Source organism: Triturus cristatus, chromosome 4_1, assembly GCF_964204655.1.
Source record: "Triturus cristatus chromosome 4_1, aTriCri1.1, whole genome shotgun sequence".
Lineage (NCBI taxonomy): Eukaryota > Metazoa > Chordata > Amphibia > Caudata > Salamandridae > Triturus > Triturus cristatus.
In genome coordinates, this window is record NC_140585.1 from 77,393,402 (window position 1) to 77,405,521 (window position 12,120).

General features: G+C 45.6%; 1 protein-coding gene across 2 annotated transcripts in view; it reads left to right on the top strand.

Moving 5' to 3' along the window:
• TBC1D10C (TBC1 domain family member 10C) overlaps window positions 1-12,114 on the top strand; it is a 349,369-nt gene extending 337,255 nt beyond the window's left edge. For both annotated transcript variants that reach the window (XM_085651636.1, XM_085651637.1), the window contains exon 10: window positions 8,404-12,114. In XM_085651636.1, coding sequence (XP_085507762.1) covers window positions 8,404-8,874 — 471 coding nt within the window. In that variant the 3' untranslated portion in view covers window positions 8,875-12,114. The remainder of the gene's footprint in view (window positions 1-8,403) is intronic.
• Window positions 12,115-12,120: the final 6 nt, after the last annotated feature.

Below are 12,120 nucleotides of genomic sequence, written 5' to 3' on the forward strand. Positions count from 1 at the left end.
GTGTTTCCGCCATTATTGTTTGCTTTGGTGTTGCATGTGAAGTGGCAGTGCTAGCAGGAGTATGATACCCTGGTGATGCGTGGCGATGTGAGGTAGTAGTTGTTGATGAGCTTGGGATCGAGGGCTCGGAGGTCCAGGGCAGTATAGCTGTGGGTGATGGGAGAACCAGAGCTCCTGGAGCTGGGTGCGGTCCATGTGCAGACGGGCTTGCCTTTAGTGCACCAGCAGGGGAGTAGTTGTCAAAATAGGAGGCTCTAACATGGAAGATAGAGTGCATAAGAAGGCAGAGCAGAAAAAAGGTAGAGGCAGAAGGACAAATAAGGCAGAAGAAAAAATCCGGCAAATAGACTGCAATGCTGGCAGAACGGAGCGGCAGGAGCGACGTGCAGAGCTGGAGCTGGCTGTAGGACTTGCTCAAGGTGTGCTCTTCAGCATACATCCTGACAAAAGCAGCTTTCACTACACATTGAGGGTGAATTGACTTTACAAATCTGCAAATATTTAGTTACTTTTGAACAAAATTACATTTCAATCAAACTGAAAATCAAATGCAACGTTTGAGCCATTGGTTGAATGTATCAGGCAAACCTGCAATCACAAACTGTGAAGTCAGCAGTGGTAGGAATATGGGTTCATATATAGGGCTGTCATACTAGCATGACATGCAGTTGTACTCCTGCCTGTATCAACAACTCCAGTCTGGGGCCTTCGGTAAATTCTCCAATTATCCCATTTATGCCCCATGCTGAAAAAGTATTAGCATTGGACCTTTGGTGTGCGTTTCTATTCTCTAACCGTAGAGGTCATTACTCATACCCAGGGTGGAACTGGGAACCCACAACAGCCCTAGAAAGATTTCAGTTCCTACTCCAACCTGCACTGAGTGAGTCTGGCTATCTCAATGGCATATCCATATCTCCCTTTAATTTATATGTGAAACATTCCAATATTTTCATTATGTGCAAAACATGTCTGATCCTCCTTTGAGTTTTTGTGGCACTGGCTGTAATAGTGCCATTGTAGTTATTGTGAGGTCAGAGGTTATATAGGAAATGCATTTTTTATCTGTTTAATATCTTTGGAGCCGTTCGATTAGTCTATAAAAAACTTATATACACACTATGGGTCTTTGTGACATGTTTAGTGCAGAGCCATCAAGCAGCACCCAAACCGAAGGGGCAGGGGTCCCAAAAGTGCCACTGCCCATTTTAATTCCCATTGGATTCTCTGTCTGTAATTATGTGTGTGGTATTCATATTGTGCAAACGTAGCCAAAAGGCAGAAAAGTGCTGGAAGTGCTTTGCTGTTTAATACAGAAACAAGTAGCTGGACAGAATTACACCAAATTTGACATGTAGGTAGAACTTTTCCCAAGGATTGTTTTTTTCCTGGCAGAAATCATTTCAGTAATCTTTGAGAAAGTAGCTTTTAAAGAGATGCTCAGGCTGGGTATTAATACGTTACATTTTAAAGATTGCTGGACCATTCATTTGCTGATTCTCTGTGGATTCCCAAATTCATAGAGGATTTGCAAATCAAGTTAAAAAAGGAACATCAATTGATGAGGGAGTTTTTCTTTCCATCATCAATGATGGATTTGCAAATCCACTGTCTTCTGATTGGCTGGTCAAACTTATTTTTCTACGACCATTACCCAGTATGGTACACTGAGCACTAAATTGGAAAAAATCAAAGGAAAAGGGCATAAGGGGGCAGAATAAGAATAATCTAGTTCCCAGGCCCATGTGAAGTGGTAGGGACAGTTCTTAATTTGAGCTGGTGGTATTCAGTGCTCGGCACTGGCACTTAATTGTCATCACCGGCACTTTCAACAGTGCACCACATGGTGGAGGTTCTTGTCTAATTTAGGAATGAGCACTACACATTAAAAATTACTGCCTGCAGCCCAAGCCATTCTTTTAGCTTTGGTGGACTGGAATACCCTGAATTGTCACATTTGTTGGAGTGTGATGGTAGTAGTTGTGTAGGTACTGTCATTGGCAGTGCTGGCAGGGGCAGTAGGTGGGGCAAGCAGAAATGCCTCCTGACAAGGGCCCTGCCACTTATTATTTTACAAACTAAGCACTGGAGGGGCAATGGATCTAATCTGGTAATAAATCAAAATTAAAAAGAATTTTGTTAATTACAGGATGTACAAATCATATTCCAGATATGCAGATCCTGAACCCTCCCTGAGTCCCACAAATGAACCTGGGGCACAGGATTCATGCAACCGGAAAAAAAAGAAGGTTTTATGAGCCATACTTGTGTGTTTGCCCACTGGCCACACGTGGTGGGTGGAGGGAAAGGGGCAGGGTTTAGCCTTAGAACAGGTCCATGAAGCTAACACCCCCACAGCACATTCCCAACTATGGAGCGTTGGGTATAGGGCCTGGGCCGAGGGCCTGGGCCGAGGCAAGGTTCAGCAGCCAAACCCACTGTGCACCACCAAAGACCATATGCAGCAGTGGTTGGCCGCCCGCAACGAGTTGGTGCAGGGGCTGCCCAAAGGCCAGGCATGGGAGCCAACCTTGCTGCTTAGGGCTGAAGGCTGTGCGCAGCAGTAGTTGGCTACTATGGAGGGTATGGCGTAGCACCTGGAGGCCAGGTCCTTTAGCCAAACCTGTGGCGCATGGAGGGTTGCTGCCGACATGCGTGTAAGGCCTATCTGGAGGCCAAGCCTTGCTGGTCATGGCCTTGGTTGCGGGGGTTGACCACCCGCAGCGGTTTAGGCATAGTCCCTGACTGGAGACCAGGCGATGCGTCAAAGCCTCCGCAGGTAGAGACAACTCTTGGATGTCGTATAGGATTACAAATAAAATTGCTGAAAAATATAAAAGTTGAAGTGAAGTTATTGTTAGCCTTAGTTATAACACAACAGCATATATTTATTCAAGTCAAGTCAAGTCAAAAAGCTTTATTTCGATAAGAATTATCATAAAAGCATATACAAGAAAAGCATGATAAAAATAGGAGTTCATTAGGGAACACATTTTACAGCAGATTCCTGATAATAGCTTAATGACTGGTTTAAAAAGACATATTAAAAATACAAATTTAAAACTGTAATTTAAAAAGACATATAAAAAAAGCAATTCATTATATCAACTAGTGCAGTTATTAAGTTTGTTTCTGATAATCCAGGACCAGCCCAGGAATTTTGCCACAGCACAAACTAACACCAAACTTGGGTCAGAACGAAGAATACGTAAGGCAACTCGATAGTTCGGAATGCCCAGGAGACGACAGGCAGGGGCTAACCATCGTTTTCTTGGATTACTATACACTGGGCATTCAAACATAATGTGCGCTGTACTTTCTACTTTTTCGGGGCATATCGGGCAGGTGGCAGGGGTCTGATAGGGAGGCTTCCATTTGCTAGTAAATTCGCGAGTAGGGAGGGTCTCAAGTCTGAATTGAAAATACAGTGCTCTGTCCCTAGGTTTTGATATAAACTCAAGGAAGGGCTCAAAGTTAACTGTCTGCTTGAAGGTATAATAAGCTTCAGTTAGTCTTCCAAGATTTGAGCTACTAAGATCCCGATTGTCAATCCAAGCCCAATAGGCTTTTTTGAGATCGACCTTGCTCACAGGGGCTCCGTGTTCCCAGAGGTCGTTAAGACCAAGCTGGGTAAGAGATTTTTTAATATTACGTAGCCAGCTTATTTTTTGGGAGCCAGATGTATTCATTATTTCTCGCAGGCCCTCGGTATATTTTTTCAACTCCGGGGTACGCCATAAGCGAGCCCAAAATAACAGGGGGCGTAGCCTAGCGATGTCTTTAAATGAACGCCTACCCAAGTCACTAAAAAAAGGTTTCAAAGGAGTACCCCTGGGCATTGATACTAGTTCTCTTAGGAATTTATTCTCGGACAAAGTAAGTTCATCTGTGTTTTCGAACCCCCACAGTTCGGCTCCATACATAGCCGAACCTAATGCTTTGGCCTGATAGATCATTAATGCGGGAGTAATTGGTTTGCTCCTCGAGGATCGATGTTCTTTAGCAATTACCCCCGCAGCCCGCTTATGATTAAGCAGCATTTTATGGATGTGGGGCTTCCAACTCATATTGTCGGAGATCCTAATACCTAGGTAGTCGAATAATTTGACATATTCTAGGGGGACTCCATCAGAAAAAATAGATACACTAGATGATTTACGAGATTTAAAAGAGAGGAGCTTAGTTTTTGATGTATTAATGACCAAGCCTCTCATTGAGCAAAACAGGTAAAATCTGTCTAAAAGCTTCTGTAACCCTGCTGGTGTTTTAGACAATAGCAGGGTATCGTCGGCAAATAAAAGAGTGGGGACTTTTTCCCCCGCCAAAACAGGTGCGTCCGCCGGGACTTCTAGCAAAAATTTCACCACTCCGTTCACAAAAAGGGAAAAAAGAGTGGGCGCTAGTACACAGCCCTGGCGGACTCCTTTGCTGACTGGGATCTTATCAGTACGCTGTGCTTGACTACCCCATCTCACCCTGGCAAAATTCCCCTCATGAAGGCGTACCAGGAGGTCGAGGATATAAGGCGGAAGACCCAAATCATAAAGGACAGACCATAGACGGTCACGGGGGACCAGGTCGAAGGCCGACTTCAGATCGATAAAGGCTAGGTGGAGATTGCCCTTACCAATCTGAACAGTTTTCCAATATAACAATAGGAGCCTAAAGACCTGGTCAATCGTGCCCGTGAATGGCCTGAACCCAGCCTGGTAGTGTGATAAGATGTCATTGTCAGTGACCCATAATAGAATTCGCTCCAGCAGGACCCTGCCAACCACCTTCTGACTAACGTCAATAAGGCTTATTGGCCGGTAGTTAGCAGGGTCCTCCCTGGAGCCCTTCTTAAATATGGGTATGACCTCCGCCCCCCTCCAAGACTCGGGGATAGGTAGTCCCTTAAGAAGGGCATTAAGTAGGATGGTAAAATAGACAGCCCAAGATTTGGGGTCGGAGCGGAACAAGTCTCCAGGTAGGCCATCTGGGCCTGCAGCTTTAGCTGGGACCAATCTATTGATAGCAGACATGACTTCTGTTTCAGTAAAGGGATCATTGTCAGGCGGGGTTAGGTCTGTGGAAACAATAGCAGAAAAAGCACCGGTACTTTGTGCACTGTCATCCGAGTAAAGTGTCGAAAAATGGGTAAACCACTCGTAGTTGGTGATATGGTTAGGAATTGTGTCAGGTTCTTGGCCTTGGGAGAATCTAAAAAGGTTCCAAAATGTGGTCCCATCCCTTGCTAGGCTGGCATCTTTTAAGGCCAGCCAGTGAGATTCTTCCCATGTACGCTTTGCGTTATCTACAGCCTTCCTATATGTAGACCTAGCATTCTTGATTAGGATGCAATCCTTAGTTTTAATAGCAGATACAAGCATTTTTCTGCTGGATCTGCACTCAGAATTGAACCATGAACCGGGTGTTTTATGTTTATGGGAGTTGTTAGAGGAAAGAGATATAAAAAGGGACCCAATTGACTCAATGGTGTCTGCATGGATAGACACGGCCCTTGATTTCTCGTTAGCATCTTCACAAGCTTGCCTAAGTTCAGCCGTTTTTAATAGCAGTATTTCTTTAATAGTGGACAGTTTTTGGGTGTCAACTGCAACTTTGGGCCATTTGAGATATCTTTTACAATTGGATGGAATAACATCTCTTGTAAGCAATGTCGGACGATGATCAGAGGTTGGTTGATCAGGGGTCCATGGACTCTTTAGAGTCAGGCAAAGGGGGTTATGGTCACTGTCGATGATAGGGACAATAACCATATCCACTGCATAATGCCAGAGTCTTCGGTCAATTAGGATGTAGTCAATTCTTGATGGGCTAGTGATTCTATTAAATGTAGAAGCTGCATGGAGGTCGGAAGGAAGTCGACCATTAGCAGCTCTCAGCCCATATTCCATAACCAGAGCATTCAATTGAATTACCACTGGTGACCATCTCGTTACTGGGGGGACAGAAAGGGAGGGTATACCCCACCTAGTGTCTTCCTCTGCAACATCCAGGATGTCTTCGGTGGCAAGGGGTTCAAAAGTACAATTCAGGTCTCCGGCAGCCAGAATAAATGAATTCGGAGGGCAAGAGGAAAATTCCTCTTCTAAGATAGTAACAGTAGGGGACTTGGATCCTCCTTGGGTACCCCTAATGTAGATGTTAAAAAGCTCAATAGTTGGCCCCCCTTTCAACCCATTCAGGGTTAAATGCAACACGTCTGGGGACGGACATTGTACATGTCTAACTCTACAGGAAAGGGCTATATTAATCCATATTATGAGTCCCCCCGAGGGGCGTCCACGGCCAATAGTGACCGCGGGGACGCAATAGCATGAAAAGCCTGATTTAAATAAGGGTATGACACTCCAGGTCTCTTGAAATATACAGACATTGAACGTGGCTATAAACCTATTCCAATCGGGGAGTGAAAGTTTAGCTTTCAGACCCGCAATGTTCCACGAGATAATTTTAAGAGTCGTATTTGGTACTGAAGAGGGGGAAGTGGCGGGATCCAATGAAATCAAAGTTGGAACAACCCTTGTTAGTGCGCCTTCCACCCTGTCCCCATTGAGAATGGTGGAGGATGATGTTAGGGGGGTCAATCTATGATTGGGGATAAGAGCAACTTGAGTTGCTTCAGTAGGAGGTGGGGACGTGTGGGACACAGTTGTTAGTCAGTCAATTTGTCCAAGTGAGGATGTTCCCTCGAGCCTTTGATAGGGCAACCCGCTTTTCCACCCCACAGGGGCATGGCTCAATGTAGAAGGATGTTTAAACTGAATGGAAGAAGAGTCAGAGGAGGAAGATCTATACTCTAGTGCAATGAGGCCCTCAGCTAAATAGTGGTTAGCTAAAGTCAATTCAATCGTGTCTGTTGGAGAATTATTGGATCTTAGTCTGCGAGCCCTCAGGAGGTCATCTCTGATAACAGATCGACAACCTCTAGTGTGGCGGATCCAATGCGTAACTTTGTTCTTTAAGGATTCTTCACACTCATACCTATTACTCTTGGGGACTCCCACCATATGGACAATGGGCTGGGAATTGGCCCTATGATTTTGTACTGCGGAGGATTTACAGGGTGAGTTGGGGGCTGCAGATTTTAAAGAAAGATGACACTGATTAATTGTAACATTGTCATGCAACGTTGGGTGCATTCTTTTGTTAGAGGTGGATAAGCTAGGCCCAGCTCTGGTAGATGGTATAGAGTTTAGTCTGGCTTGGTAAGGTGGGACTGGTGGTTGGATGGGCGTAGTTATACTAGAGTCAGTAATGGTAAGGGAAGAAGTGCATGGTGAGTGGGGGTAATGAGCAATGCTTGTTGGTACAATTGATGGTTGCGAAGGCTGTAAAAGGGGTCTTTTCACTTCTAATAATAATTCCTTAACTAGCACTTTTAAGTCACTAATTTCGAGTTTCAGTGCATTAATGGTTTCCATAAGTAAGCCCGGCGCTGGGTCTGCAGCTGTCACCCATTGATGGCTGTCCATATGCGGAGGCGGTCCAGGAGCAGGAACTCCATCGCCGGGAAGGTCTAAAACGACAGGTATTGGTAGGCTAGAAGCAATGTCACAAGAGTCTACAAAGTCATTGCCCAAGTCAGATAAGACCTCAAAGCGGTTTTTGCACAGAATGACAGTGGGTTCAAGAGGTACCCTGTTATCCACAGAGACACAAGGGCTTAAAACTTCGGTGGTTGATCCAAGGATAGTAGAATGGTTTTGGATGCTATCCAGAGCTGTTGATGTTTGTAGAATAGAGGGAGGTGGGGCGGTTTGAATATATTTATAAAAATCTCAGAAATTCACCTAAAATAGAAAGCTACCATGCAGTTATGGATACAAATTAAAACCCAAAAATATTGACATTTTGCAGTCATGGTTGGGAGCACAGTCCATTTATGCACAACAGCCGTACAAACTGTAGCTCACACACCAAATGTAATGCTTGTGATTTCACAATATTTTATTCCACAAAAATACAACCTCAAAAAGTGAAATGTAAGTAAACAACAACACTCAATCAAAAACATGTATTTATACTACATTCAAAATGATGTCTGTGTTATCTTACATTCATAGTCCTCTCTGTGAAAGTGTCAAGGGTAATGTGATATGGAATCTCACCTGTAAGATGACTTACAACATTTGTAGTTGCATCTATTTCATTAAAGGCGAGGTCAACCGCATCTCCTTTGGGGTGTGAGTTATGGCTTGCATGGCTGTTTGTTCATTAAGAGGAGATATGACCCAGGTACCCAATGTACTAGATTTGTACAGCAGTTTTCTGGTCTTGGAAGTTTAGACCCACACATGAACATGAAGGTGTACACACCTGCATGCGCACCATGTTTCTTAGGGTCTGTCCAGAGGCTGTTTTGTTTGTCTGTCACGCCTTTCTTTCTCTCCTCAGGTTCACAACCTGGCAGTGTCCGACCGGGAGATCCAGAGGACCGGCCTTGCCCAGTTGGCCAAGATGAAGAAGTCGCGGCCTGGGTTCAAATACCACCCAGGCGCGCGTCTCTACGGGGCCAAGGCGGTCTTTGATGACCAGCAGCTCAGGCAGGTGCAGTGGCATGACAGCGAGGCGCTGCCGCCTTCTGCTTTTTCTATCCCCACCATCGTGGTGGAAGAGGTTGCCCCACAGAAGACCAAGGAGGAGCTCAAACGCGAGAGGGAGGAGCTCAAAGAACAGAACAAAAGAGAGGCAGCGCGTCAGCAGGAGCTCAAAAGGCGGGAGCTGGAGGAGAAGAAGGCCAGCAAGAAGCCGAACACGCGTGGCAAGACGTTCCACTTCCAGCGGAAGTCGCCGGCGCCATCAGCAGAGCCCCAGGACCGGAAGGGGAGCGGCGGCAGCCTGAAGAGATGCTCTGTCCCTTCCTGATGGACCTTTTAGTTTTTATGAATAGGCACAGTGCCTTTTTGTTGTAAATAATGTACAAAAAACAAGTCGCAAAAAAAATACTCATTGAGCACAATGTGAATGTGTATGCACTTGTACAGTAGTAAAGAGTCAGAAAGAGTTGTTTCTTAGAAGGCGGAGTCAAGCCCAAGAGGGGGGCCTTATTGTTGGTATAGTGAGTCCAGAATTATTCAAGGAGTTTGTAGCTCCGAGGTGGAGGATCACCTGGGCAGCCAATAAACAGAGCAGGCACCCGAGGTGTTGTTAATCAGAGTCATTGTTAGCATTGCCCAGTGCGGTGTAAGGCTCTCAGCAGAAGGTTGTCACACCCCATTCTTTGTCATCTGATATTCATACACTTTTCGCAGATTACATAGACTGACTGACTGACAGAGGGTATTTGTAGAGCGCACTTATGCCGAGGCGTCAACATAGAGTTGGCAGGAATGTTTAAAAAGCAGCTGACATGGTGAATCATATCTATCGCACAGGTAAGAGTAAAGAAAGACCAGCTCTGGAACACTGCAGCAGCTCCCATCACCGTCTGGAGAGAGCCACGCCCTCTCCTGCCCTTCAACTTATCTACCTCACACAACATGCAGGCAATCAATCATTAACAAGCGGCCTGGCCTGGGGATGTTTGCACAACTGTACAAACAACACACACAACTGAAGTTCACTATTCAACAGCTCTCATCTCTCTTTCAGTTTGTGGGGCGAGCCTGAAGGTAATCGGTGGGACCCGCAGTCCCTTTATTGTTTCAGTGCCGTGTCCGCTCAGGCCGGCTCTGGGATTCTTGCTCAGGGCTGGCCAGGAACAAGGATGGGTGGGCCCAAGATGAATGATGAAAGTATTGCAGAGATCTGATATTTGAGGTACTGACATTGTCGACTTTTAACATTTTAACAACATAGCTAATCCTTTTTGGCGTCCGGAGTAGCGTGCTACTCACCGAAAAGCGCTTCAGCACCTCAGGGGTAGCAAGCGCTGTATAAATTCAAACTCGTCCCTCTTCTATCCCTCCACTATCCTTTTCAATCCAAATAACAGACTAACATGTCCACCGCTCACATTAATTTCATATTTCACTATACTACTCTACCACTAATCCTTTTTGGGTTCCGTAGTAGCGTGCTACTCGCCGAAATAGCGCTACACCTCCTCCTCAGGGGTAGTAAGCGCTATACCAATGCAATTACAATACAACCAACAAGTTACCAACTTCGCTGTCCCTTCTGCTCTTCCGCCTTTGTTGAAAGGGAGGGATGCTGCCTGCTCCTGGTCATGGGCAGAAGCATTCCTGCTGCCACATATCTCTTTGCAGCTTTTCATATATATATTTCTTAAAAAGGTCAGCTTTGCTGTTTGCTTATGACAAACGTGCAAAAATAATCCAGCTGGGCCTAGGTCTTTCTCGCATCTGTTTTGAGGCCATCCAAGTTTTTTCTGAGATGTTGCTTTTCGGCCCTTCAAGCCTCTGGCTGTCTTCCTTGTTGTGGTAACACTTCCTGCATTCACATCTCCCCCTTACTGGAAGAAGTAACAACATGCTTGAACTGCTAGCATTGAGTTCTCTGGTTGATTTGTAGCGTGCATTTCGTTTACGATGTGTAAACCATACTGCAGTGCCCTATACTAAACAAACATGCTCAGAATAGACAACACTGCACTGTGCACTACAGACTCTGCTGCGTGGCCTCTAGTGTAATACTAAAGACTTCCACAGGAGCTATGGGTACAACGGGTGCACACTATGAACCTTGAAACACCTTTCTTTAAGGCACTGAAATACATCATGAAAGGTGCTTTTGAAGAAAAACATAGTGCTATGATGCAAAATGTATGAAAATTAGAGCCTTTTCACCTCATCTGTGAGAGTGAGTGAGAGTGTTCAGGCTATCTGTGCTGTTCATCTGTGCATGTAGCAGCTACCATTCCTGCTGACATCACACGTTTCCCTAGGAATGAAAGTAGCCTATGTCCAAGGGTGACTCAGGAGGACCAAAAATTGGCCCGGGCACCCAAAAACAAGTGGCCCTCTTCTTTTTTTTGCAGATCACAACCTTTCATGAAACATTTCTTGGTTAGTATTGGGAGCTTATTTTGGGAGACATTTGTGATAAATAATATTTTTCAAATGTTCTAGGACCATTAGCGTTCTTCAATGTTGTAAACACCATACTTTCTCTGCAGCTCACTCACATTTCTTCCAAGAAATATCCCCCTGAATCAGTTGCTCACTCTGCGATCCTCCAAGCCCTTGGTCACACTCCTATCTCTGAATCCTCTTCTGGCAATCAGGTCCTAAAACTCCTCATCATTCTTATGGCTCCTTGCTTGGCCCTGACCAACATGACCCCAGAAGCTCATGCGGACCCTCTTGTCCGTAGGATTCTGTTCACACGAAGGAATCCACTGGTGCTGCTCATCATAAGGCCTTCAGACTCTTGCTCACCATCAGCTGGTCTCTAAACTTCCCACTTGTTAAAAAGGACCCTGAAGTTCATGTCCACTCTCCAGTCCCCCAAAACTCCTGCTCACTCTCAGGTGCCTTTGGATTCCAGCTCACCCTCTGGTCACCAGCTTTCCCTGTTCACCATCAGACCCTGTAGCTCTTGTTCACTCTTATCTGGAAGCTCTAGGACATCCTCATTTCCCTGAGGATCATGTTTACCATGAGATTTTGCATAACTTATATATCTGTATAGCTTCCTTCATGTTTTGCTCACACTAAGGGCATGAGATGTACTGTCGGCACCAGACGACTGAAGCTCCTGCTCACCCTCACTCCTGGCAGTGGGCATTGGGAGTGAACATATACTTCAGGGGCATTGCTCAGTTCAGGTCCCTGAGCCTCTAGCTTACCCTGAGGATCCTGAGGGTTATGCTCACTCCATGTTACCCTAAACCCTGCTCACTCCAAGGTCTTCAAGACTCCTGCTGGTCCCAATGGCTCTGGCCCACCAGGGGGAGCTAAGGCTCCTGCTAAGTTTTCTTTACCTGTGGCACCTGGCCATGCTCAAGTGCCCAGAGGTTCCTTCTCAGGGACATTAATCACTGGAGCTGTGGTCCTCCTTGGGCCCCAGCGGCACATGGCAACCTCAAGTTGCTGACTCTTCTTAATTTCCAGAAGATCTTGTTTACCTTCATATCACTGACTTTCCCGGTCCACCCTGAGGTCTCCTGCTATAATAGGTCAGAAAACTCACAGCTAACTGCCAGGCTTC